The sequence below is a fragment of the Dichomitus squalens genome (assembly GCF_000275845.1).
Source record: "Dichomitus squalens LYAD-421 SS1 unplaced genomic scaffold DICSQscaffold_68, whole genome shotgun sequence".
Lineage (NCBI taxonomy): Eukaryota > Fungi > Basidiomycota > Agaricomycetes > Polyporales > Polyporaceae > Dichomitus > Dichomitus squalens.
In genome coordinates, this window is record NW_006766950.1 from 41,121 (window position 1) to 65,883 (window position 24,763).

Below are 24,763 nucleotides of genomic sequence, written 5' to 3' on the forward strand. Positions count from 1 at the left end.
GCAGTAGTACTCGCTCGATATGAACATCATCGTCGGAATTTTGGGTTGAAGACCACCAATCCGTCGTCTTAAACTTGAAGTTCTTCGATATAGTCGAATCTCGATCGAGGTCGAGCTTTGCCTCAATGCTGCTCGTAACTTGTGCTGCTTTGTCATCCAAGTACTGGCGCTTAATTTCAAGGTGGTAAAGCCCGAAGCCACACCGACTCGTCCCGGATTAATAGGGGTAGTCAAAGATGGCGGTTCGGTGGACGATTCGAGCGAACGATTCGGGAGACGATTCGAGAGGGGGGGAATCCGCGATTCTGGCAGAATCGCGTCGAATCGCCGGTGCGAGTCTGGAGGAGCACCGCCCACCCGAATCGCGATTCTCTGTACTCGATTCCCTCAGTCCGACCTCGGATAAGCCCTCTTGTAATAGGTTATATGTCAAATTATTATTGGGCTTACGAGCGACCCTACTGCAACTTGAAGCTGGCGGCTTCTCTACTTTAATCAGAATCACTGGTGTACAGATTCCCTCCACCTTCAAATGTCCAACCAGACCGAAACCCTTCCTTTCAGAAAGTCCGGCCGTCTCACCTGGCAACCTGCTGCTGGCTCTGGCACAAAGATCGGGAATTGAGTGCGCCGTGTCTTGGTAAACTGAATATATTCGCTATGCGGGCCCGAGAGCTGTAACAAGGCATAGTAGGGGGAAGAACAACGCGGCACACGTCGAGAAACCATCGCGCGAGGATGCATAGATTACCTAATTCTGATATCACAGACGCCAGAAGGCCTGACCGACTCAAGAATCTATCCTGGAATCGACCCGTAGAAACGTGGGGTGGTCAAAGTGCCCACACGAATCCAGGACGATTCCCTTCCACCGAATCGCTGCAGAATCGCTTGTCGAACCGTCCTCCGAAACGCCATCTTTGACTACCCCTAAATATTGTGGCAGCCCCTCTCCACTACGCCATCCATGGCAAATCTCGGTCATTGGTTCGCGCCATACAGTGTACCTGCATGCAGATGCACCCAAGACTCAAGAAACTTCGTTCCCTCCCTACTGAACGACACGGAGGAGCTCGTATACGGTATAGAACTGTGGATCCCATCTAAATCAGGCTGATCTGCGAAAACCCTGTCGTCGTTGGTTGCCGCCTTATATGCGCTGATAGGCGAGCTACTGTCGCCGAACTGACGCTAGCTCCGCTGCACCCAGATCATGTTCAAATTGAAAAACCATGTTGCAATTGCTTAAAGACGGCTGGCTTCTCTTCGAGACATGATTCCGCAGCCCCAACAGCCCACCCCTTGGCTTTGAAATCAACGCACGGAAGCCTCCTTGGGAGAAGCGCATCTTCGCGTTCGCTCAGTACACGATGGCCAATCTCGACTACGCAGAAGAGAAAATTGTGCAGGAGAATGTAGCGAACGAGTCGGTGCCTTACACAGGAGCAGGAGATCAGGTAGATGTCTTTGGGGACGAAGAGCAACATGATATCCGGTACAAGACTCTGAGCTGGCAGGTAAGTTGGACACTTCACAGCTGTGAACGGTCTGATCGGATGCTGAAGTGTCTGCTCCGTAGCTCGTCGCCGCACTCATGATCACGGAGATCGTGAGCACAGGCATGCTGACGCTCCCGAACGCCATGGCAGTCGTGGGTGTGTCATCCAGGCAGGGTGCCCTCACCGTGGTACTCACTCAGCGTCTTCCTACACAGGGATCGTCCCGTCTCTCATCCTGACGGTCTTCCTAGGCGTGTTCGCTTTGTACACCGCCAAGCTGCTCATCGACTTCAAGCATAACCATCCGGAGGTGCACAACATGGGTATATGCGCTCCCTAGAAACTCTTGCAGCACTTCTCACGTCAAATCCCACAGGCGATGCCGGGTTCATCATGTTCGGCCCCGTAGGCCGCGAGATCTTCTCCGTGGGCTCGCTGATCTTCGCCATATTCTGCGTCGGGGCCCTCGTCCTCTCCGGGCAGCAGGCCCTCTCGGTGCTCTCGGACAACGGCCTATGCGCGACAGTGTTGCTGGTGATCTTCTCGCTCGCGACGTTCCTCGTCTCCCTCCCCCGGACGCTGGCGCAGCTCAGCTGGGTCGGGCTGCTGAGCGCGGCCTTTATCGGCATTTGTGGGTTGTCTGGTATGATCGGAGCGGGGGCGAACCCTGTCCCCGGCCGAGTCGTCGTTGCGACTGTCCCGAACAACTTTTACGAGGCCTTCCTTGCGATTACTGGGCCTGTAAGCCTGCCTTTGCTTGGTCTTGATCATTTGACTGACTGACTGGCTCGTTCCAGGTGTTTGCATATGCAGGTATGAGTTGCCTGCATTGATGGAAGACTAGACTGAATGCTTGCACACATCGCAGGCCATTTCATGTACGGAAGGTTTTGCGCCATAAGCGAAGTGTCGAAATCCTCATACTGTCACTCAGGTTCTTCGTCCTCATTTCTGAGATGAAGCGCCCAGAAGACGCTATGAAGGCGAGTGCACCCGCGTCTTTGCAGGTCTCAGGCAATAACTAGAGCCCATAGGCTGCTTGGGTGCTGCAAGGGTTCTCGACCACGTTCTACGCCGTTTTCAGCGTGGTCGTGTACGCGTATATCGGCAGCACCGTTGCCTCGCCCGCTCTCCTTTCGCTCCCTCCCATCTGGGCGAAGGTCAGCTTCGCCTTCGGCTTGGTGAACTTCCTCATGTAGGTCACCTTCTGGCTCGACGTGAAGCGCGTGCTCATCGTCGTCGTCGTCTGACAGAACAGGAGCGATCTATGCCCATACCGCGGCGAAGCTTGTCTTCGTCCGCGTCTTCCGGGGCACCCACCACATCTACACGCACACGGTGCTCGGCTGGTCGACATGGGTCGGGCTCTGCTTTGCCTCTGTCGCGGTGTCCTTCGTGCTGGCGAGCGCCGTCCCCATTTTCTCGTACCTCACCGGGATCACAGCCTCGCTTTTCGCGTCGTGGTACACTTACGGAGTGGCTGGCTTCTTCTGGCTCTACGATACCTTCCACCTCAAGGGAGGGCTTGATGCGCTGAAGAGGAGGCGGCTCGGGACATCGTTGGCTGTCGCGACCGTCCTCGCGGGGGCGTTCATGTGTGTGGCCGGGACGTATGTCTCAATCAAGGTATTGTGCGCTGTTTGTGGATGATCGCTGTTGGTCCGCTTACAATGTTCTCGTGTATTCTCAGCTGATCGCGGACGCGTACGATGCAGGGCTTGTTGGAAAGCCGTTTACATGTTAATCGCACTCGATTTGCTCTCCGTACGACTGATATGGCAGGGTAGTGCTTATACAAAGACATTCAAAGAGGAACACCTCGCCGCCCCACCGCCTTTGCATGTGTGCTCTGCTTTCCCCCTTGGCATCCGTGCAACGAGCAAAATGTGATATGATTTGAGTTTGGGATGCGGCGTACTGTGTGTTTACAGGAAGAGAAAGTGAGTCATCTGCGGACCCAACGAGATCTGACTCACGACACTGTACTAGGATTAGATCACTTCGCAGGATCAAGCTGTAGCGAGTCCGTGCGCAACGGAGGCGGATCCGTCTATCAGAACGTCTGCACTCCCTTGCTATACCCGCCCAAGGACACCGTTGGCACTGGGGGTTCTCTTGGATTGGACTGGGCTTATTGTGCGAGCCAATTGTACTCACGCTTCGAGTCACTGTGGGACAACGTTGGGTCCGTGCTGGCAGTGGCTGTTCTCAGCCATGCCGAGGGGATCTGTGGTCCCCTATAACGCTGACCATGGCATGTCTCCCGGAATCTAAGACACCGCAGGTACCCTCCCGACCTGCAGCTTGTCCCACTCACTCACGCGATGTCTTCGACGGCTACGACCCCTGCTCAGGATCTGAATGCGGTCATGGCAAGCTGTTACACCGCACATCCTGAGATAGAAGGTGGCCGCCTTCGCGCGCACAAGATCGAGGTCCATGTGACTCTGCGAACCATTATCGTGCGTTTTCCAGATCGGCCCGGATGCAAGATACATGATGGGTGGAGGCACAGGTAGTGTACCCGCTTGCTTGCCCTTCTGTAGGTACATGCGCGCAATTGTGGCGATCCTGCTTGAATGCGGACGACAAACCTGTCGCTAGCATACGCCCAAGCAGATAATTCACTATTGACTCGAACACCCGCACAGTCAGCGTTCTGACTGCTCTGCACTCTAGGCCCATAGTCTTTCGCGCTCGCGGAACTTGGCCACGAAGTCACGCTCGTCGACGTCTCCTCAGGCCTCCTCGCCCTAGCCCAAGCACGCGCCGCATCTTCCCCCGACGCGCCCGCCCCTCCAAGGTGACGCGACGCGCCTCGCAAACCACCCCGATCTCGCAGACGAATGCGGCACATTCGACGCCGTCCTCCTCCTCGGCCCCCTCTACCACATCATGGCCGCAGACCTCCGCGCTCCGCGACGCGTGGGACTTCGTCCGCCCGGACGGAGGCGTGCTCTTCTGCGCGTGGGTCAGCCGGTACGCGCGCTACCGCGGCCTCGCGCTGGAGGAGCCCGCACGGCTCGCGCGCAAGCCGGAGTTCTATGCTCGACATGCGCAGGACGGGGTCTATGTAAAGCTCGCGCCGGGTGGGGAGGTGTTGCATCATGAGCTGCCGGACAACATGCCCGGAGTTTGAAGAGAGGCGACAGGTGTGGAGGACGTGGAGATGGTCGGGACGGAGGGTCTGTTGGCTGGAGGTCTGGACAAGTTGGTGAACGAGTTGGAGGGAGAGGAGTTTGAGGTGAGTATCTGCAACCTCTGTATCCGCAGAGCGAGTGTGCTCACTGTTTTGCCAGGCGTGGGTGCAGAAATGTTTGGATGTCGGCGCGGATGAGCATGGTTGGAGAATGGCGGATCATATCGTTGGAGTTGCGATGAAGGTGTGATGCTTCGGAAGACGGGCAGCGGATGCTGCGCAGAGATCTGACCATGGATGTATGACACCGGTGCCCAAGAAACTCATGCGTGCATTACTGTACCGAGGCTGTATATCTACTTATAAATATGCGTCTAGATAAATGCTTGGTAAAACACAACAGTCATGGACCTCAAGATCTCGTCGTACAACAATAAATATCTGAGCTCCTCCGACAGGACACGTCCGCTCACAAGTCCTTGGAGAGCGAAGCAGCCGCTTCCAAGGCCTGCTCTACGTCAGCCACGAGATCCTCTTCCTCCTCCACGCCAACAGACAGCCTGATGAGGTTATCCCCGATGCCCAGCAGCGCACGCTCGGCAGGCGGAATAGACCCGTGCGTCATCTGCGCAGGGAGTTCCGCCAAGCTCTCCACGCCACCCAAGCTCTCCGCGAGTGTGAACAGCCGCGTAGAGGTCAAGAACTTCTCCGCCTCAGCGGCCCCGCCGCGGATGCGGAACGAGATCATGCCCCCATATGGGAACCCGCCCGCGGCATCCCCGTGATCCTTCAGGAACCGGTCTACGTACGCGCGCGCATGCGACGAGAGCGAGCGGTACGCGAGGTCATTGCGCGGGTGGCTCGCGAGCCCGGGGTAGATGACCTCCTCGACGTGCGGCGACTTCTGGAGCGCGCGCGCGACGGCGAGCGCGTTGGCTCCGTGCGCCTTCATGCGCAGGTGGAGCGTCTTGACGCCGCGCTGCGCGAGCCAGCAGTCGTACGCGCTCGGCACGGAGCCGACGGCGTTTTGGAGGAAACGGAGCTTCTCCGCGAGCGCGGCGTGGTGCGCGGGGAGGATGAGGGCGCCCATGACGACGTCCGAGTGGCCGTTGACGTACTTCGTCAGAGAGTGCACGACGATGTCGGCGCCGAGGACGAGCGGGGACTGGTAGAAGGGGGAGAGGAAGGTGTTGTCCACGAGGACGAGGGGCTTCGAGGGCGCGGAGTGCGCTAGAGAAGCGATGCGCGCGATGTCGACGAGACGGAGCGTGGGGTTCGTCGGGGTTTCGATCCAGATGAGCTGCACGACGGATACGTTAAGTCGCCAGTCATCGCGGGAAGCTCGCAGAAAGCGGACGTACTTTGGTATTTGGACGGAAGGACGCGAGAACCTCGCTATCGCTCGCGTTCTCGAGGTCCACAAACGTGGTCTGCAAGCCCTGATTCTCCGAGGCGACGCGCGTCATGTAGCGGAAGGTCCCACCGTAGACGTCGTTCACGCTGACGACGTGCGCGTCAGGGCCGAGCGCCTGGAGGACGGTCGCGGTCGTCGACGAGCCGGAGGCAAAGGCGAGCGCGTACGCGCCTCCGGACTCTATCGCGGCGAGCGTCGCCTCGAGCGCGTTCCGGTTCGGGTTGCCGGAGCGCGAGTACTCGAAACCCTGGGTGAGATTGACGCAACGAAGGCGCCATGCCGCATAAGATTCATGTTACGGAAGGGCTGCGGAGGCTGGGATGAAGCGCACCTTGTGGTTCCCTACTCCGTGCTGCTTGTACGTCGTGCTCAGGGAGATGGCGGGGATGACCGCGCTCGTCGATGGGTCGGGCTCCGAGCCGACGTGGATGGCGCGCGTGCCAAAACCGTCGAGCGAGGCGTGCTCCTTGATGGCATGAATGCCGTTTGTGTTCGACTGGCCGTTGGGTGCGGCGTGCTCTCCGTTCAAGATGGCTGGGGACATGGTGCAAGTAGAGCGCTAGAGCGAGATGCGAGGTATCAAAACACAAGTTGAGAATGTTCAGCAGATGCACAGCGTGAGCAGCACGAAGAAAACAGCAAGAGCTAGCGATGAAGATGGTGAACAGAGAAAGACCTCAGCCTGGAGGATTTATATGAATCTGAGGGGCGGCAGACTTCGTCTTGGGTGGTTGCGGCAGTATGACGAGATCGGGCGCGCTACGTCGCTGACAAAACCATATGCTCTCTCCCCCGCCTCCGCCTGTCTCTCGGGGCTGACATGGCTACCTCTCTCCGTCGCTCGCTTACACTTGTTTCTCGGATCCTCGTCGACATTGCAGGTCAGATGCTCGCCGTCTACATTCGCCGCGCGCGCCATTGGTCCCGGATGTACACTGTTTACGTGCGCTCATGTCAACTCGGTTCGTTTGAACGTTCACAGCCCAATCCTGTCGGCGACAACATGCAATGGCGACGGGAGTGTTCCCAAGCCGCATCATTGTCTCGGGATATCAATGGCAGTTGAAAGCTTGACGGTGCTGGCCGAGAGCCTTCTGGCATCTCATTTCCCCATCCATGGATCCACGGGTTCAAGCCTTCGGGTTTGTCCGTTTGAATCATGAGCGCACATGGGCTTTGTATACAATCCGAATGCTGCATTGGATGATCGTGATTGATCTGAGTATGAATCGAGCCAAGCAGCCAGGACATCTAGGTAAGTGTCATCACCTACTGGACATGTCGGCCACTGTTGACCCATTCGGCAGGACGCATATAAGATAGCTAGGGAAATCCTTACAGTCAGTCAGGAAGCGGGGTCGTTCATTGCTATCGCCGAGCATTGTTCAGAACTTGGCTCGGCACGGTTATTTGAGAAAAGGAGAGCTCCTTCTCCGTTGCGCAGGACAAGGTGACAAGAACGTGCGCAAGGTATGTCCTCAGTTCACGCCATCGTCTGTACGCCCGTCGTCACTCGTCTCTCGGGCCCATTCCAGTTCCCCGAGCCCCGAGGTTCTTCGATCATATCCCCATTGCTACCGTCATTCCTGTCGTGCACGTCGTATCCGGGTACATCAATGTCGCATGCTGTTGTTATTCGTGATACAAATGCCGCATCGTACACAGGATACTCGTACAGCGTCTCGTCTTCGAATTCCAAGCCACTTTGCATTCCCTTGCCCCTCAAGCTTCTTCGCGACGCGCAGCACATTCGAGGCCATCGGAGAACACAGCAGTCACGCCTTCTTCCCCGCCTTCTTCGCGGCCGCTCTCGCCCTCGTAATCTGTTTCTTCCACCCGTAGCACTGGTTGCACGCTGCACGCACGGGCGTCCGAAGACAGTTGAACGATCAGCGCGCCTGACTGCACGCGAGCGGGACGCACCAGTCGAGCCGTGCTTCTTGCACTGATACTGGCCCTCCTTGTTCACGCTCGACGCCGGGGCCTCGAGGCCCTCGCGGTCGATGGGGTCAAACTGGGCAGTCGCACATCAGGTCAGCAACGTGGCTCTCGAACGTCGCGTGCGGCACTACATACCCCGAAGAAGGCATCGTTCTCCTCCCGTCCGTCGTATGAGCAGTCCGCGCACTGTCGGACGTCGTGTTCGGGTCATGCTATGGAGCGTGGGACGTCCGGCGAACGGTACTCACGACCTCCTTGAAGTGCGGGCAGAAGTAGGCGTCGTTGATCTCGATGGTGGTAGGGGCCTGGGTCTCAGTCATGATGCTCGTTGAACTCTACGCGAGTCTAAAGTCTAACGGTCTACAGCTGAGGCTGCGAAGGGTGGTCGTCCGTCCAGATTATAGGTGGGGGTCGTGCGGAGAACGAGAGGCAAGGGGTGAGAACGGCGTGCGACTTATATAGGGGCGTCCCATGGGTCAGTAGCTGCTATAGCGAGCTATACTGGGCTCGCCGTGTTCCCGCCCGCGTCCTTGCGCGCATAGAGTGGAGTGGCAGGTGGCGGCTTGCGCAGAGCAGATGACCTTGTCACCAGGACGAGGACATCCCCACGACCTCGGAAGACCCAGCCTGACCAGGCCTAACCTCGACCCCCGCCGTATCACATGTGCGGTGTTCCTGTAGCGCTGTCATTGAGTAGCGTTCAGTTCCTTGAGTTCTCATGTTCTCGGTTGCTTGGACCGTGGCAACATGCATCGCGTTCTAATCATCTTGCTCCCCAACAGGACACTTCTCTCTGTGTTAGACGCATATGCGTGCTTCGTGAGGACATGCGACTCCCAAGATGACAGCGACCTAGGATATAAGTGGAGCTTCTACGCATCTACACGCCATCCTCGCCAACCTTGTAGAAGGCACCCCCGAACTCGAGAGCCCCGCAGCTCAGCCCGTCGGCTGTGCGTCCGAGCACGACCTCATCGACAACCTCCCACTGCGACCACGGCCACCGCCGCCTCTCCGCCTTCACATGCACGGTCGCCTGGAAGCTCTCCCGCGCAAAGCCAGGTTCGTGACCCTTGGGCAAGGGCGCAGCCATCCCGATGAACGTCTCTGGGGGTGCCTCGATCGCGACCTCCAAGCGTCGCCTCCACGTCCTGAGCCGGATGGCGACCCCCCCGCTTCGGCTGTCGTGCCTGACGTCCATGAAGGGCGCAAGCTTCCCAACGCCCATCGCGACGGGCGGGCGGAAGTCCCAGTTGCATTTCGGTGAGCGGTAGCCTACGAGGTACGCCTGCACGCCCATGAACGCCCGTCCTCCCGCCATGGCGAACGATCGTGTGCCTTCGTCTGGCTCCCCTCCGACGTCTTCCCCTCCGCCTTCACTGTCAGTCGGCGCGTCAACGCTCCCGTCCGCGTCTGCACGGGGCGGCGCATCGAACGCCTGAGCCCAAATCCATCCAGTGGGAAACGAGTTCCCCCAGTTGTTCTCCACATGCGCCAAGCCGATGCCCCGCACCTTATTCCCATGGTGCGCCACGGCGTACGTCGCACGCGACGCCGTCGAGCGCACATGCCAGTTCAGCGGGAGCAGCGACGATAAGTGCAGGATGCGCCCCATCGGCCCGCGCCGCGGCTGCGCGGGGTCCCAGGGAACGTGCGCGTCGAGCGCGAGGTGGACGTGCAGGTTGCGTTCGGGGACGGAGATGCAGTACTCGACCTCGTCCGCGGTGACTTTCATGTGACCCACTCTGGGCGCGCTGATGGTGAAGCTGGCGTGCGGCTGGCGTGGGGGCCCGACGGTAAGTTCGAAGTTCTCGGGGTAAAACTCGTACTTGAACGCGCGCGAGTCCGCGCATGGGTACGGGAGACCGGGCGTCGTGTCCCCGGGCAGCGTCGTGTTTCCCGTGCTTGACCCTGCGAGCGTGGCAATTGAGGGGCCTTGCGATGGGGGCACGACGGGCGGTCGGACACAGGGCGTGTAGCAGACGAGGACGAGGTTTTTGCGCTCCGGGGCCTTGCGCACCCAACAAAATATGACGGCGAGGGTCGCGCCGTCTGCGAGCTGCACGCGCGTGTAGTATCCGTTGAAGGCGCGCTTGAGATGAGGTGCGTAGTGGTCGCGATGCTGCATGTTCTATGTTCTAATGCCAACTGGTCTCCAGATCAGTACGAACGCAACGATGGAAGGATACCGTCTCCCTGATAGTCTCACCTACCTAGGTCGGGTTTCGCGCTAGACGAGTTGACGCTGTTCGACTTTGATAAATCAAGGAGCACGCTGCTGTCGTCAATTGTCTTGGCCTCTGTCTCGCTCGTCGGGGGCGGCACATCCCACAGTATCGACGCAAAGTCTAAGTACATACGCGTGGCGGGCGCTTGGTGCGGGCTTGGTATGCAATGACGACATCTATTGACAGATCGGGCAACTGCATTTACGAGACGTGAACACAACCGCAATCAGCCATCCTCGTTCACGTTCGGCAGCTGCGAAACGACCCTACCCTTTCGGTCCATACCATTCCCCGCTATCAGCCTTGCTCTGATTCGCCGGAGGGGAGTGCATCATAGGGTGGCTCAGCCTAAGGAAGCGAGTGCTCACGACATGCAGCGTGGCACTAGGCCCTTTGATCAGTTTGCCCCCTAGAAATGCTTCTAATCAACCTGCCAGTGAGTGTTTTCGAGTGCGTCGCACAGAGAAGTATCGCGTTGTCCGATTGACTCACTTGTAGGGCTGTCGCGCCACCGCCGGTTTCCATACCTCGCCGTTTCCATCTTTTTTGCCCAAGCGACCGACGTCTCTTGCCTTGCAATCTGATCAGAAATCTATCATGTAGAAGATATATTAAGATGGACGCTCCTAACATCTCGGAGCTCCTCTTGTCTGACATGATCATGAGCAACCTAAGTGACCTCTTGCATACCTTTACCGTCCAAGGAGACTGGGGCTTCTACCTGTTGAGGGTCAACAAGGTGCTGTCCTTTGCTTCTATATCTGAGCTATGCTTACGACAATGCTTCCAGTACTTCAAAGGTGCGCTGCAAGTCTCAACATTCTCCGCAGATGAGGGACCTGCCAACCCGATTCTTTCAAGCCGCCTCAGTAACTCTCTTGGTGAGGACATCTCTTCGATCGGCCTCCCTCCATGTTCTCATCTCGCGCAAGGTTCTGGAGGCCTTCTCTACGCTCCCCGACGAAGTCAGACAACTTCGGATGTATGCTACTTCGGACTGATAGGAACTCGGACAGGTTGCTCTCGTGTGGACCTCCGATTTCAGTGCCCTCAATGTCCTCTTCTTTCTCAACAAATACTGGCCATTCGCAGAAGAGATAATTGACCAGATAAGTGCGTCCAGCATAGGGAGAACTGTCTAGGAGTATTGTTGACGTACGGTGATCAGTGGCTTTCGGCGTTACAAGCAATCTACACGTCAGTTGTTACTATACGTCCCAACAGCTTCGTCGTCGCTCACTACTACTTCACAGCTATGTATGATACACTGGGGCGTGTTGTCGTGTAAGTGCGATGCTCGCGTACATTCTGCCATAGGATATAAAATTCGGACAGGGACATATCTCGCGGGCACGCTATGCTCTGAAGGTGAGAACCAACAACGTGTTACATATTCAACTCAAATCACCGCTGCATTCCGTAGCTATTCTGCTGGTTAGAACCGGAGCAATCTGGGGGTGGAGCAAATACATCATCTTGCTGTTGGGCGGAGGTGTCGCCTCGATTCTCGTGAGTGACATGGTATCTGTGCTCTAGGCCCCTCTGAACGCAATGTACTAGCTCTTTTGCTTCTATGTTGTATACACTTCGAACATCCACGTACAATGTGAAGTTTCTTCTGTCTCCACAGTCATCATATGCTTACACACGTGCGACGCAAGTCCCTCCGGAGAGTATGATGCGCATGACGGGATGCATTGCTGCCGATACCGAGGTCTGGCCTGCGTTTGTGGGCATGTGCCTTGGCGAGATCGGTGAGCATCAAGCCTTCTCTCCTCAGGCGGTATCCGCCCACAGCAGCTTATGAATCTTATCCATGATCAGCGATCTTCACGTTGACATTCATGAAGTGGTACCAGGAACGGCTGGCTAGTACGCGTATATCGGTAAGGACCCAGGCGCTCCTCCGTGGCTTACAGTATTGTTTAGTTCCAGGTGCGACCCGCAGTAATCTGCTCACGGTGATGTACCATGACGGTAAGAACGCTTTACTTCGGAAGGCGTGATCAATCCTGTGTTGATCACCCCGAAATCGTACAGGAGCCTTGGCCTACCTGGTCGTGAAAGGTGGGTTCCTCGCATACTACCTCGAGCATGCGATTGTATCTCATATTGTATCTGGACTGCAGCGGTCTGGATTGCCAACTTACTGATGACAGTCCTCGCACCAGTGAGTCAGCCGCTCTCACACGCATCGATGGATCTGGCATGATCTTCGTCGTCTTCAGGTGGAACTATCCACATCCTTGATGATGTGAGTTCGTCGGTGGACCGTTCAAAGGAAAGAATGGAAAAATTGATACAGGGTTCTATAATAGGCCTCTCCGTATCGTGCATAGTACCGTGTGCACGAGGGTGCTACTGAACATCCGCAAATTTGCCGCTGCTCGACGTCGTGGCGGGACCAGTCTGGAGCAGTCAAGAGCATGGGACCTGGCCGCCCAATCCTGTCCCTTTCCCGGAGAGGACAGACACGACCCCCCAACTCATGAAGACCAACCAATACCACCAGCACCGAGACCGATGATGATCTCCCCATGAGCACTGCATTACTTGACTCGCGTCTTGGACAAGCCACAGCGGAATTGAGTGGAAATATGTCGCGACGATAATTTATTGGGTCTTATTGATTCGGAAATACATCCGTCCACGTTGTACTCTCATTAATAACCAGGGTCTGCCCTAGTTGTAATCAACAGAGGAGAATGGCAAGAAAGTGTCGCTTTCGGTCACTCACTTAGGTCCTCCATATAGTGGCCTTCGAGTTGGTGGCGAGACTCAAGTACAGGAAATCTAGAATGGGCTCCAGAGAGCGTAACTCACGGCTCAATATCAACTCCACAAATTGATAACCTCGAGCAGAAACATTGGATCGTCGGGGCTCAGGAGGGCTGACGTATTTGAGCCCTACTACCAAACAACTCCTATCTCTGATCCTTTGGACCTTATGGTTGGAAACCTCGAAGGAGTCCGTCTCAGACACTTCGCAGTCATCCCTTCCGGAGGTGCCCGCTCAGTATTCTGGTAAGTAGAGACATGCATGGGCAGGAGAATTCCTGGTGTCACCGTCCATCAGAAGCTGCTGAGCGCCATTTTCCGGGCTGACCGGGAAAACCGTGCGACGTGGCGCTGGCTGTGTCGTACCTCTCCTCGTTCACCCCCGCGCTGCATTCGACAGCTACACGGCCTGGATCTGGATCCTGCTGTGCTATCTCGTCTCTTTCTCTTGGCTGAAGAGAACTTGACATCAATGTCGGCCCTCCTAATTCGCTGAAGATGCTCTGCCGCGCATATCCGGACGATGAGCTCATGGCGACCCGTCGTTTTCGCGTGTAATGGACTGCTTGTCCGGTGCTCCGGGTTGTAGCTTGCAGACCTTGTAAGTCAGAAACACACTCTCAAACAATCGGCGGGCGCGGTTATGAGCCGTGGTAATGTCTAGATGAGCGGTAAGTAGCATCCTACCCTCGAGTGTTCCATCCTGTCGAGCACATGGCCTTTGTGCGTCTTTTATACCTTTTGACTTCCTGCGCTGTCATGCCTTGACTTGAGACACAAGTATGCCCGTGCTTTCCTTCACCGGTGAATCACCATTCGCGTCCTTCAGTGCTTCATCTGATCTTTTGCTCTTGTTTTTTCTTTTTCGAATTTGTGCACGTGTTCATTCTTGGCGCTGCATAGTAATTCCCCAGTGCTCATCGCTTGTAGAACACCCGAGAGAAGCTCAGTACTTCCGCTCTGGTCTCAAGCTCCAAAACTCCAGTGCATATATTGGAAACGAAATCATATTGTGCTGAGTGGCGGTGGCCTGTGTCCAAAAGATGCCACGGTCACTATTCAATGCAGTTACAAGACGACCATCCAACTCACTGCGCTTCTGGACTTCGCGGCACGCTTGGGGCTGTTGAGCTCTCAGCCTCGCAAAACAGTGCCTCAGACTGCGTGAACCGAACAGCAATCTATGCATACATCCGCTAGCTTCCGTCTGTGTCCGGTGGATCTCGGACCTCCCTCCGGACGCCAGTGGTTCACGATGTTGGTCGCTCCGGGCTGTGTGCCTTTGAGTCTTCTCAGCATGACCACTTTCTCACAGGCTCTAAGTCTGGCCGCGAGCGAGGTGACAGCAAGAACACAACTCGTCGGACATGCCGTGAATCCGGCGGAGAACTCACGTAGTCCGCGTGTCGAACCTCGGGCATCTAGTGGTTGGTTCGGAGAGCCTGCGCTACAGACCTTTTCCGTGTGGCTATATGTGTTCCCGTACCGTGGACACTTGGTCATCTCAATTTATCTTCGGCGGACACGTCCTTGTCTTCTGGCGTCTTTGACCCGTCTTCTGGGAACAGTTGACGGGAGCTGGCCACTGAACACCGCTATAACCGGTTTCCATGCTTGGACCCTTCTTGACGAGATTTGGCCCGCCGAGGCCTTGCGTATGTCTAATCCCCAGGAGCGAAGGTTGGGATAAAAGGAGTGGACGTGCATTCTAGTTGAGCTTCCACTCCTCGCAATGTATGCCAGCTTCCCTCCGACCCTAGGCCAAAATGTCTACGGCGTTGGCGGATACTCCGATCTCTATCTGCTGAGAGCTTCTAAGGTATGCTGCCTAGAATTCATCGGTTCAGCTCACCTGACCAAAATCGTTGTTAGTACGTCAAAGGTACTCCCTTCCGCTTTCGCCGTGATGTATGCGGGAGCTAACGTCAGTGTATTGCAGTGTCATCAGGAACCCTTTTGGTGGAGTTCTTTATGTCCTCTATTCTCCATTACATATGCTGACTCATGCTAGTTACTCGAAATACTGTCGACCCTCCCCGACGAGGTACCTGTTGTCCTTTGTTGGTGGGGCCATGTAAGGTTTGTACTGATCAGGCACGACAGGCTGCTTTCGTGTGGCCAGGAAGGATGAGCATTTCCAAAGCTCTGTACTTGTTCAACAAGTACTCGCCCCTCGTGGACCAGACACTGGATATAGTCAGTGAGTCACCTCTCGATATTGCTCTCAGAGGACGTAAGGCCCATCTCGGTGTTGTCCAGCGATCTTCCAAACACCCGCACATTTACAGGTCAGGACCCGCTTCCAAGTGTCCATACCGCTGCTCACGAAGAAATCCATAGCTCTGCTTATCGCATTACAAGGTCATCTCTAGTTAGTATTCCCTTCACTCAGCGTCAACCTGGACCGTCATGCCATGTCATTCATATTTCAAGGCTTCTACTTCATCGGCACGATTTGTTCCGAAGGTGAAGCGTGGGGTCGAGCTACTAATACCGCTGTTGAAATGCTGATAGAACAACTCGCCAGCTATCTTGCTCGCCAGAACGATCGCTCTATGGGGATGGAACAAGTACGTACTGGCCTTACTTGCCGGAGGAGCGAGCGCCATTGGGGTAGGTGCTTGCACTTTCTGTGACATGCCCTTCTTGACCATATCATAGATGGTGTGCGTCTATGCCGTTTATCAGTCCAACCTATACGTAGAATGTGAGTATTTCGACCGATCTTAGTGATGTGTCGAATCACAAGCATCTAGTTCCTGCGGAGAATGCATCACGTCTCATTGAGTGTGTTCCAAGCAACCCGGATGCTTGGCCAGCATTAGCGTGCATGGTTCTCGGGGACACCGGTTAGGAACTATCTTGTTCCCATAAGCCACAAAGCGCTGAAGATCATTCCTGCACTATGCCTAGTTATCATCGTATTGACCTTCGTACTATGGTACAGAGAACGCAGAGCAGGTCGGTTTTGACAGTGTATTTCTTGTCGCCATTCCTCTAATGATTGTTGTGTATAGTTCCGAGTGCCGCGATAGGAACATTGTTTCCTACTATATACCGCGACTGTGAGTGAGATCGGAAGATGCATTTCAGAATAATTATTGACTACAGTGTTACCGAAGGCGCGCTAGCTTATCTGTTCATAGGGAGTACGCTTCTCAAATCTTATGATCTCCTGCCCTCGTTGCTGACGAATGCGTGCTTTCAGCGATCTCAGTGGCCAATCTCCTGGTGCTCATGCTCGCCGAAGTAAACACTATATTCACTACTATGTGCTTGTGCAGACTGCTGAGTCCGTGCTGCATTTTTAGCCGGAGTTTTCCTCAGCGATGGAGATGTAAGCCTTTATGCTAGTGGATGGTCTGTTTCTGTGCTAATTCTCGATGAAAGGCCCCTTAGGGTAGTACATAGCACCCTCGTCACACGGGTTCTGCTCAACCTCCGTGGTTCCGCTTCCAAGACCTCCGGAGACACGTCATATAGGGAGCAAACGAGGGTCACGACGATTGGCTGGGAACTGGCCACCAGTGGGATGCCACAGGACTATTCATCTCTCAGAAATGTTGAAGATTTCGGAAACACCATTTGACACTGCCTGTTGCTTGTTGACTTTCATTCTTTCGGATTGTTCTTGCAAATGAGCGCGACAATTATGTGAAATCGGCGAGGGATATGACCGCGGCGCACTTTCGGAGCCTTCAGGGACATGAACAGCCGGGCGAAACACTTACAATACAGCTGACTAAACCGACTCTAATCACAGATACTAAGTACCGTCCAGAGACGCCTCAAGAGGAACTTGCAGCAGTGGGCTGCGAGCCTTTGTCGTCATAAGTACGAATTCCAAACTATACTCCGCCCCGCGCAGGCCCATTCTGTATGCAATACAAAAGTCCAGTTTCTCATTGTTGAAGAGCAGGGGTATCGGCGAAGAGCGTGTGGAATAGGCGTGCCGGGTACCGGTCGCCAGGCACAGAGGCCCCATCCGCAAGGCGGCGGACCTCCGCAACGTCTCCGGGACTCAGCTTCACGTCATATGCACCAAGGTTCTCTTTCAAGTTCTGCACAGTAAGGGGTGTCAAGATCGCTCATCGAGGTATCTCAAACGTACGCGACTCACGTCGAACTTTGTCGTGCCCACAATAGGGATGATGTCCTCGCCTTGTGCGAGCACCCAAGCAAGAGCGACCTGGCCGGACGATGCACCGTATTTCTCCCCGACTTTCTTCAGGCCTTCCGCGATCTTGAGAATGCTCGGGAAGTTCTCCTTCGAGAACCGCGGAATAGTTCTACGGAAGTCGGTTGGAGGGAACTGATCTGGATCTGTCTGTAACATAAGATGGCTCAGCAGGGAAGGAGGCGTTCGACTTTGGTATCCTTACATATTTGCCAGTGAGGAGTCCACGCCCGAGCGCTCCGTAAGCGACGATCCTGACCCCAAGCTCGCGGGCAGCTTTCAAAAGGCCGATCTTCTCATCCTCGATCTCGGTCGTGAAGGGCGAGTACTCGACTTGGACAGCTGCAATAGGGTGTATGGCGTACGCACGACGAAGAGTGTCCGCGCTGACTTCGGAGAGACCGAGGTACCTGACCTTGCCAGCCCTACAGGGAGATGATTGTCAGTTCTACTAAAGTATGCAGGATCTACAAATGCAGACGCTCACTTCACCTGCTCCGCCATCGCCTTCACAGACAGTTCTATCGGTACTTTAGCATCGGCCCTGCGATCTATGTCTTCAGCGTCTGTATACTTTTCAGCTGACGAGTGCAAGCGCACCTGTGCAAGTACAACAAATCGACGTAATCCACGCCGAGTTGCTCCAAGGATCTCTGGACTGCCTTCGGCACGTAGTCAGGGTCGCCATTGATAGTACGAGTCTCGTCGCCCTCCCAGTGGTGACCAAAGCCGAATTTTGTGGCAAGGAAGATCTCATCTCGCTTTCCTGTACGCTTGAACCTGCATGCATCTCAGGAACCAGTATCGAGCGTTCTGATAATCAGGTGAACTAACCACTGTCCGATAATGTATTCGCTGTTGGAATAGGCATCCGCAGTGTCCCACTGCGTTACCCCACTTGCGTACACGCCATCGAGGACCTGAACAAAACACTGGGCATTAGGGGATAGTCCATGGGAATGTGTAACTATGCTCACCTTAAGGGCTTCCTCGATGGTCAGAGGAGTTCCATAGGCTGCAGCTATTCCCATCGCACCATAGCCGATGGCGGGGAAGGTCTTATCGCCGATGGTTCGCTTCAAAATCGCGCCAGGCATCGTTTAAACTTGTGGTCACTGTCAGTGGATAGGAGAGAGGGTTTGATGTTGCGGCCTGGGGTTTCCTTGCCTGATGAGAACATCGTATATCAAGGTATCCACTTTTCCGACCGGAGTCAATCAAGCTCTTCCCTCACCTTACTTACGATTTGCACTATTGTCCGAACGGAGAATAGACCCGGACAGCGCAGTGGATTGATCCTGGTGAGTCAGACCTTCAGCTTCGAGTCGAAGCACTAAGTGGATCCCGAAGGTAGTCCGTCATCCTCGCCTGCTGCTTAAAATACGTCTTGCGATGGGTGGCGGTCATTGCATCCGCTGAGAGCGCTGCCTCTCGCTGCGTACGGCGAAACCGTCGATACCTCAGGCGCTTGAGTGAGTGGCTGTGCTGCGAGCATCGTCTGCAGGGGCCGACGCTCGGACCCGACAGGGAGTGCTGCCTGCTCACGCTGTTGGTGCTAAACTGTTCCCGTTTGCCGTCAGGCAATTAGCGTGTACATATTGACGTGCAATAACTCCAAAGGTTCCGGATGGCCCCCACGTTGGAGCCTCGTAGTTCTGCTAATCTCCAATCGCCGGCCCGGAGTCGTCATCCCTGAAGGAATGATGCACCTCAGAAACAAATCATGGACATCGCTATCGCCATACGTACGCATGCTCTACCTGATTCGTTCAAAACGTACACGGGGGAGGCATGACCGTTTGCAACATTCCGACATGGGCACATGCCTATGTCGGGCCCTAAGCCCGGGCCCGCCCACTGCCCGGACCGCAGGTCGCGAGTCACCTATAGCAAGAGGAGAGTCAGCACACCCCCACCTCACGGTAACGCCGTCGACGGTGAAAATGGTCAATGGCGACCAAAGCCCAACATATATTGAGGACTCGACCTGCTCTCGCCGTTGGCTTCTGACCGCCATTACCAGCGCACACCAACATGCGTAAAGCAAACCTCTGGCTCCCCTCCCTCTTCGCGCTATGCAACGTCGCGACGGCGGCGGAGGCCGCATGCATAGATCGCTATGCCATCATCTCGCCCTACAATCCCGTTCGAACCGCGTCCAGCACCAGCACGCCTGTGCAGGTCACTGCAGCGGCCACTTCGCGTCCGGGGCGGACGCCGCCACGCTGCAGACGTTCAATCTTGGTACACATCAGTAGCATTGTCGTAAACATTTCAAATCCTCGGAGACAGTGTGCCTAGCAATCTTAGACTATACCCCACCTTGGCAGACCCATTCTGTATTCGATACACAACTCCCGTTTCTCACTGTTGAAGAGCAGGAGTATCGGCGAAGAGCGTGTGGAACAGGAATGCCGGGTACCGGTCGCCAGGCACTGACGCCCCATCCGCAAGGCGGCGTACCTCCGCAATGTCTTCGGGGCTCAGCTTCACATCATATGCGCCAAGGTTCTCCTTCAGGTTCTGCACGAGAACTGGTAAACTCACTAATCAGGGTATTCTGAGCGCGAGAGACTCACATCGAGCTTCGTCGTGCCCACAATAGGGATGATGTCCTCTCCTTGCGCGAGCAACCAAGCAAGAGCGACCTGGCCGGACGATGCACCGTATTTCTCCCCGACTTTCTTCAGGCCTTCTGCGATCTTGAGAATGCTCGGGAAGTTCTCCTTCGAGAACCGCGGGATCATCCTGCGGAAGTCGGTTGGAGGGAACTGCTCCGGATCCGTCTGCACGATGGCTCAGTAAAACCCTCTCGGCAGAAGGAGCCGTTCGACTTTGATATTCTTACATATTTGCCAGTCAGCAGTCCACGTCCGAGTGCTCCATAGGCGACAACCTTAACCCCGAGCTCGCGGGCAGCTTTCAAAAGGCCGATCTTCTCATCCTCAATGTCGGTCGTGAAGGGCGAGTACTCGACTTGCACGGCTGCAATAGGGTGCACGGCGTGCGCACGACGGAGAGTGTCCGCGCTGACCTCGGAGAGGCCAAGGTACTTGACCTTGCCTGCCCTGCAGCGAGACGGCCATCAGTCTGACCAGCTATGTAGTTATCACAATGTCGATGCTGACTTCACTTGCTCTGCCATCGCCTTCACAGTCAGTTCGATTGGTACGTTAGCATCGGCCCTGTACTCTGCACCTTGAGCATCTGTAAGGCCCTCCGCGGCCGTGTGCAAACGCACCTGTGCAAGTACCACATATCAACGTTCTCGACGCCGAGTTGCTCTAAGGACCGCTGAAGTGCCTTCGGGACGTATTCAGGGTCGCCGTTGATGGTACGAGTCTCGTCGCCCTCCCAGTAGCGACCTAAGCCGAACTTGGTAGCTAGGAAGACGTCATTTCGCTTTCCCGTACGCTTGAACCTGCAAGGAAAATTCAGGACCCAGTATCAAGCGTTCCAGCTGGATACGTGGACTCACCACTGTCCTATAATGAATTCATTGTCGGAATAAGCGTCCGCAGTGTCCCAGTGTGTTATCCCACTCGCGTACACGCCATCAAGGACCTGAGTACCACACTGAGTGTTAGGGGATAGTCCACGGGAATGTGCAGCTATGCTTACCTTAAGAGCCTCCTCGAGGGGCAGAGGAGGCCCATAGGCTACAGCTATTCCCATTGCGCCATAGCCAATGGCGGGGAAGGTCGCATCGCCGATGTTTCGCTTGAGAATGGTGCCAGGCATCGTTAGAAATTGTGGTCGCTGAGTTGAAGAGAGCGTCTGATGTCACTACGTGGTTCCCGATGGGTACACCGTATATGTAAGGTAACCACTTTTCCGACCGGACTCAACCAAGCTCCCTCTTTCCCTTACGATTTGCACTATTGTCCGAACGGAGAATAGAGTGCAGCGTTGATTGGTCCTGGTGAGTCAAGCCTTCAGCTTCGACTCGGGGTGCCTAGTGCATCCCGCCATTCTCGCCTGCTGCTTGAAGTAAGTCTTGCGATGGTTGGCGTTCATTGCATTCAGAAGCGCTACGTACGAAAGCACCGACATGGAGGGAGTGCTGCCTGCTCACGCCGTTGGCGCTATCTTGATTCCGTTCGCCGTCAGGCAGTCAGTATGTAGATATTGACGTGCAGCGACCCGCAAACATGCCGGACGACGCCCACTTTGGAGTTTCTTCGGTTTGTAATTCTCCAATCTCCGGCCGGAGTCGTGTTCCCTGCCGAAGTCGTTCGTCATTCCTGCCAGAGTCGTGTTCCCCGCCGGAGTCGTTCGTCATTCCTGCCGGGATCGTCATCCCTGCCGGAGTCGTCATCCCTGAAGAGATAATACCTCCGAAACAGATCATGGACATCGCTATCTCCATACGTACGTATGACATGATGTATACCCTTTCAAGCCGTGCAGCAGAGGCATGGCTATTTGCGCTGTTTCGACACGGTCACATGCCTATGCCTCCTAAACCTGTCCACCGCTCGGCCCGCGGCGCGCAAGTCACCTGTCACAAGACGATCAGCACACCCCCACCGCTTGACCTCACAGAGCTACAACCGTCGGTAGCAGGAAAACGGTCGATCGCGACCAAGCCCGACATATATCGAGGACATGTCCTGTCCTCTCGCTGTTGGGCTCTGACCGCCACCACCAGCGCACACCAACATGCGTACAGCAAGACCCCAGCTCCCCTCCATTCTCTTCGCGCTATGCACCGTCGCAACGGCGGCGGCGCGCATAGATCGCCACGCCATCGTCTCGCGCTACAACCCCATTCGGACCGCGTCTAGCACGAGCACCCCCATGCAGGTTGGGAACGGCCACTTCGCGTTCGGGGCGGATGTCACCGGGCTGCAGACCTTCCTCCCGTGGGCGACCATGTCCGACTGGGGCTGGAAGAACGACTCGCTGCCCGAGGGGACGACGCAGGCGGACGTGGACGCGTACAGGGGCGTGGTGTGGGACGGCGTGCAGTATATGTTCGGGGGCCCGCAGCCGATGCAGCAGTGGATGATCTCGAATCCGAACAGGGTGAACTTGGGCAGGGTGGGGCTGCTGTTCTTGGACGGGCACGGAGCCGCAGTGGACGTGACAGAGGGCGAGTTGGCGGGGACGCGGCAGGTGTTGGACCTGTGGACGGGCACGATCACGAGCAGCTTCCGGTGGCAGGGCGAGAGCGTCACGGTGCAGACGGTCTCTGCGCAAAGCAGCGATGTAGTCGGCGTTACAGTCACCTCTCCGCTCGTCCAGCAGGGTCGGCTCGGGATCTTCCTCGACTTTCCGTGGAACGACGGCACGTCAAAGTTCGAGGCGCCCTTCGTCGGCGTGTGGAATGCGACGGCCAACCACACGACGACACTCACGACGGGGAAGGGGTTAGGACAAAACGTCGACGCGGTTGTCGCGCACACCTTGGTCAACAGCACGTTCTTGACCTATGTTGGGGGCGGTAGTAGCTTCGCCATCTCGCGGGTGTCCCCAGAAGAGCATCGCTACAACATCGTTCCGCGTCGGCCGGCTAAGTCGTTCTCCATTGCAATAGCGTACGCCCCGGGATCCATTCCGGCGCTGCCGACGGTGAGCAGCATACGCCGCGAGTCGACGAAGACGTGGGAGTCGTTCTGGTCCGACCATGGGTTTGTTGACGTCGTAACCGGGTCGAGCAACTCGAGCGCGAACGAGCTCCAGCGACGCATCATCCTCTCGCAGTACTTGCTGCGCGTCAACGAGGCTGGGGATAATCCCCCGCAGGAGGCACGTAAGATCATCGCGCGCTCCTCGTGACGTATACTGACTCGCATCCAAGTCGGGCTTGGTAAACAACGGCTGGGTCAGTGAACAACGCTCCGCTTCGCACGCACGTACTGACCTTCTCATCACAGTACGGCAAGTTCCACATGGAGATGTTCTTCTGGCACAGCGCGCACTGGGCACTCTGGAACAACTGGGATCTCCTCGACCGCGCAACCGGCTCCTATGCTCGATTCCTCTCCACCTCCCTCCAACGCGCCCAAGTCCAAGAAGGCTATTCCGCCGGAGCGCGCTGGTCGAAGATGACAGACCCGTCCGGGCGCTCCGCCCCAGGACAGATCAACGAGCTGCTCATCTGGCAGCAGCCGCACCCGCTCGTGTTCGCCGAGTACGAGTACCGCGCGACGCGCTCGCGGACGACGCTCGAGAAGTGGCGGGACGTCGTGCGCGCGACGGCGGACTGGATGGAGGTGTACGCGACGCGGAACGAGAGCACGGGGCTCTTCGACCTGGGGCCGCCGATGTACGTTGTGGCGGAGGACACGGCGCCGAACGCGACGCGGAACCCGGCGTTCGAGCTCGCGTATTGGCGCTTTGGGCTCGGGCACGCGAGCACGTGGATGGAGAGGCTGGGCGAGCGCGTGCCGAGCGCGTGGACGGAGGTGCGAGAGAACCTCGCGCCGCTCCCGATCGAGAACGGGCTGTATGCGGTGTACGAAGGGATCCCGAGCGACTTTTGGGACACGCCGGCGTACACGAACGACCACCCTGCGCTCGTCGGGTTGTACGGATGGTTGCCGCAGACGGCCAACGTGAGCCTCGACATCGCGAAGGCGACCGCAGAGAAGGTCTGGACGACCTGGAACATCAGCAATTGCTGGGGGTGAGCATTCGTCGCGCACGAAGGTTGCAGCAGTGGTACTGACTGACCGGCGTACTGTACGAACATCAGATGGGACTTCCCAATGCTAGCGATGTCCGCGGCGCGCAACGGGGAGACAGAGAAGGCCATCGACTGGCTTCTCCACCCATTGTTCGAATTCGACGATATTGGGATGCCGGTCGGCGGAGTGCGAGTTCCGACGCCCTATTTCCCGGGATCGGGAGCTCTGCTGTATGCGATTGCAATGATGGCAGAAGGATGGGACGGGAGCAATGGCACTGCTCCTGGCTTTCCTCAAGAAGGCTGGGAGGTGCGAGTGGAGGGTATCAGTAAATCATTGTAAGAAGTGGTGTATCGTACTGAATCCTGTCCGGTTGGTAAGTTAGGATTTGTGATGGCAGCAGGATAAGTTGAGCAGGCTATGAACAGAGAAACTGCTTTGTCTCTCCGTCCATAGCTCATACAAAACAGATTACGTGCAGTTTCAACTGGCAGGTTACCTGCATAGAAACCTCATGAGGTACATGTGTCGAGACAACGACTTCACGGATGATTTGTACCCATAGTGGCGATTTCGCCTCAAGATGGCTCAAGTCCGGTCGGAGAAACGCAAAGTCAATTTGTCTCGACCTCTGAGGATATGTAGTGTGTTGAAGGGCGCGATGGAGCCCGAAATCAAAGGCAGACGTTGAGTGTATAGCCGAGAAAAGCAGAATCGCAGTACCAGTTTCGTGTTCAGAATGGGATGGTCAGAGTACAGGTCGACTTTAAATCGATCCAGGATTTCAGGATCGCCTCGGAATCGTGCACTCTGACCACCCCTAATATTCGGATCTTAGGGCGACTTCGATGGGTGAGAACAGGTACGTTGTGCTTTTAGTTAAGTCACCTTCCTATAAGGGCGGTTGGCCAAACGAGGACAGAATCGAAGCCGCAGTAGACACGACGTCAGGATC

The 24,763-nt window shown here is 56.1% G+C and overlaps 10 protein-coding genes across 10 annotated transcripts; 6 read left to right on the forward strand and 4 right to left on the reverse strand.

The window, feature by feature from the left end:
- The first annotated feature begins 1,355 nt into the window (after nucleotides 1-1,355).
- DICSQDRAFT_157739 (amino acid transporter) lies at nucleotides 1,356-3,317 on the forward strand. The gene is made up of 10 exons (XM_007370439.1): nucleotides 1,356-1,517; nucleotides 1,580-1,655; nucleotides 1,715-1,822; nucleotides 1,876-2,240; nucleotides 2,297-2,312; nucleotides 2,368-2,373; nucleotides 2,430-2,482; nucleotides 2,534-2,694; nucleotides 2,753-3,125; nucleotides 3,190-3,317. The coding sequence occupies exons 1-10, from the start codon at nucleotides 1,371-1,373 to the stop codon at nucleotides 3,241-3,243; spliced, it is 1,359 nt and encodes a 452-aa protein (XP_007370501.1). The 5' UTR covers nucleotides 1,356-1,370; the 3' UTR covers nucleotides 3,244-3,317.
- A 54-nt stretch (nucleotides 3,318-3,371) lies between these two features.
- On the forward strand, nucleotides 3,372-3,825 carry DICSQDRAFT_140959 (uncharacterized protein). The gene has a single exon (XM_007370440.1). The coding sequence runs from the start codon at nucleotides 3,407-3,409 to the stop codon at nucleotides 3,740-3,742; it is 336 nt and encodes a 111-aa protein (XP_007370502.1). The 5' UTR covers nucleotides 3,372-3,406; the 3' UTR covers nucleotides 3,743-3,825.
- Nucleotides 3,826-4,035: 210 nt separating this feature from the next.
- DICSQDRAFT_93182 (uncharacterized protein) lies at nucleotides 4,036-6,750 on the reverse strand. The gene is made up of 4 exons (XM_007370441.1): nucleotides 6,384-6,750; nucleotides 6,000-6,299; nucleotides 4,799-5,938; nucleotides 4,036-4,743 (listed from the first exon to the last, which is right to left on the reverse strand). Exons 1-3 carry the CDS (start codon nucleotides 6,594-6,596, stop codon nucleotides 5,108-5,110), a joined length of 1,344 nt encoding a protein of 447 aa, XP_007370503.1. The 5' UTR covers nucleotides 6,597-6,750; the 3' UTR covers nucleotides 4,036-4,743; nucleotides 4,799-5,107.
- A 125-nt stretch (nucleotides 6,751-6,875) lies between these two features.
- On the reverse strand, nucleotides 6,876-10,121 carry DICSQDRAFT_183624 (uncharacterized protein; the record flags this gene model as incomplete). The annotated part of the gene is made up of 5 exons (XM_007370442.1): nucleotides 6,876-7,307; nucleotides 7,360-7,907; nucleotides 7,976-8,066; nucleotides 8,129-8,179; nucleotides 8,242-10,121. One exon carries the CDS (start codon nucleotides 10,119-10,121, stop codon nucleotides 8,874-8,876), a length of 1,248 nt encoding a protein of 415 aa, XP_007370504.1. The 3' UTR covers nucleotides 6,876-7,307; nucleotides 7,360-7,907; nucleotides 7,976-8,066; nucleotides 8,129-8,179; nucleotides 8,242-8,873.
- A 544-nt stretch (nucleotides 10,122-10,665) lies between these two features.
- Nucleotides 10,666-11,291, forward strand: DICSQDRAFT_157743 (uncharacterized protein). The gene is made up of 4 exons (XM_007370443.1): nucleotides 10,666-10,960; nucleotides 11,012-11,021; nucleotides 11,083-11,102; nucleotides 11,154-11,291. Exons 1-4 carry the CDS (start codon nucleotides 10,838-10,840, stop codon nucleotides 11,220-11,222), a joined length of 222 nt encoding a protein of 73 aa, XP_007370505.1. The 5' UTR covers nucleotides 10,666-10,837; the 3' UTR covers nucleotides 11,223-11,291.
- A 753-nt stretch (nucleotides 11,292-12,044) lies between these two features.
- Nucleotides 12,045-12,753, forward strand: DICSQDRAFT_140970 (uncharacterized protein). Its single transcript, XM_007370444.1, has 4 exons — nucleotides 12,045-12,198; nucleotides 12,262-12,288; nucleotides 12,351-12,475; nucleotides 12,540-12,753. Exons 1-3 carry the CDS (start codon nucleotides 12,066-12,068, stop codon nucleotides 12,431-12,433), a joined length of 243 nt encoding a protein of 80 aa, XP_007370506.1. The 5' UTR covers nucleotides 12,045-12,065; the 3' UTR covers nucleotides 12,434-12,475; nucleotides 12,540-12,753.
- Nucleotides 12,754-14,731: 1,978 nt separating this feature from the next.
- DICSQDRAFT_174597 (uncharacterized protein) lies at nucleotides 14,732-15,371 on the forward strand (the record flags this gene model as incomplete). The annotated part of the gene is made up of 6 exons (XM_007370445.1): nucleotides 14,732-14,818; nucleotides 14,872-14,881; nucleotides 14,939-14,958; nucleotides 15,011-15,043; nucleotides 15,103-15,199; nucleotides 15,259-15,371. 6 exons carry the CDS (start codon nucleotides 14,732-14,734, stop codon nucleotides 15,369-15,371), a joined length of 360 nt encoding a protein of 119 aa, XP_007370507.1.
- Nucleotides 15,372-16,901: 1,530 nt separating this feature from the next.
- On the reverse strand, nucleotides 16,902-18,292 carry DICSQDRAFT_183625 (Aldo/keto reductase; the record flags this gene model as incomplete). Its single annotated transcript, XM_007370446.1, has 7 exons — nucleotides 18,154-18,292; nucleotides 18,011-18,096; nucleotides 17,777-17,956; nucleotides 17,664-17,720; nucleotides 17,382-17,601; nucleotides 17,120-17,326; nucleotides 16,902-17,060 (listed from the first exon to the last, which is right to left on the reverse strand). Exons 1-7 carry the CDS (start codon nucleotides 18,271-18,273, stop codon nucleotides 16,902-16,904), a joined length of 1,029 nt encoding a protein of 342 aa, XP_007370508.1. The 5' UTR covers nucleotides 18,274-18,292.
- A 1,248-nt stretch (nucleotides 18,293-19,540) lies between these two features.
- On the reverse strand, nucleotides 19,541-20,917 carry DICSQDRAFT_174599 (Aldo/keto reductase; the record flags this gene model as incomplete). The annotated part of the gene is made up of 7 exons (XM_007370447.1): nucleotides 19,541-19,699; nucleotides 19,756-19,962; nucleotides 20,025-20,244; nucleotides 20,305-20,361; nucleotides 20,418-20,597; nucleotides 20,655-20,740; nucleotides 20,798-20,917. The coding sequence occupies 7 exons, from the start codon at nucleotides 20,915-20,917 to the stop codon at nucleotides 19,541-19,543; spliced, it is 1,029 nt and encodes a 342-aa protein (XP_007370509.1).
- A 921-nt stretch (nucleotides 20,918-21,838) lies between these two features.
- Nucleotides 21,839-24,150, forward strand: DICSQDRAFT_150239 (uncharacterized protein; the record flags this gene model as incomplete). The annotated part of the gene is made up of 4 exons (XM_007370448.1): nucleotides 21,839-22,927; nucleotides 22,980-23,003; nucleotides 23,056-23,807; nucleotides 23,877-24,150. 4 exons carry the CDS (start codon nucleotides 21,839-21,841, stop codon nucleotides 24,148-24,150), a joined length of 2,139 nt encoding a protein of 712 aa, XP_007370510.1.
- Between the last annotated feature and the right edge of the window lie 613 nt (nucleotides 24,151-24,763).

Bases quoted from the DNA above. Each gene is read 5' to 3' on its own strand.
- DICSQDRAFT_157739 (XM_007370439.1), top strand. From the start codon at position 1,371: ATGGCCAATCTCGACTACGCAGAAGAGAAAATTGTGCAGGAGAATGTA. The intron at 1,518-1,579 runs GTAAGTTGGACA...TCTGCTCCGTAG, and splicing joins ACAAGACTCTGAGCTGGCAG to CTCGTCGCCGCACTCATGAT. The intron at 3,126-3,189 runs GTATTGTGCGCT...GTGTATTCTCAG, and splicing joins GGACGTATGTCTCAATCAAG to CTGATCGCGGACGCGTACGA.
- DICSQDRAFT_140959 (XM_007370440.1), top strand. From the start codon at position 3,407: ATGCGGCGTACTGTGTGTTTACAGGAAGAGAAAGTGAGTCATCTGCGG.
- DICSQDRAFT_93182 (XM_007370441.1), bottom strand. From the start codon at position 6,596: ATGTCCCCAGCCATCTTGAACGGAGAGCACGCCGCACCCAACGGCCAG. The intron at 6,300-6,383 runs GTGCGCTTCATC...AATCTCACCCAG, and splicing joins ACGGAGTAGGGAACCACAAG to GGTTTCGAGTACTCGCGCTC. The intron at 5,939-5,999 runs GTACGTCCGCTT...TCCGTCGTGCAG, and splicing joins CCTTCCGTCCAAATACCAAA to CTCATCTGGATCGAAACCCC.
- DICSQDRAFT_157743 (XM_007370443.1), top strand. From the start codon at position 10,838: ATGGACGCTCCTAACATCTCGGAGCTCCTCTTGTCTGACATGATCATG. The intron at 11,103-11,153 runs GTGAGGACATCT...ATCTCGCGCAAG, and splicing joins CCGCCTCAGTAACTCTCTTG to GTTCTGGAGGCCTTCTCTAC.
- DICSQDRAFT_140970 (XM_007370444.1), top strand. From the start codon at position 12,066: ATGAAGTGGTACCAGGAACGGCTGGCTAGTACGCGTATATCGGTAAGG. The intron at 12,199-12,261 runs GTAAGAACGCTT...GAAATCGTACAG, and splicing joins CACGGTGATGTACCATGACG to GAGCCTTGGCCTACCTGGTC. The intron at 12,289-12,350 runs GTGGGTTCCTCG...TCTGGACTGCAG, and splicing joins GGCCTACCTGGTCGTGAAAG to CGGTCTGGATTGCCAACTTA.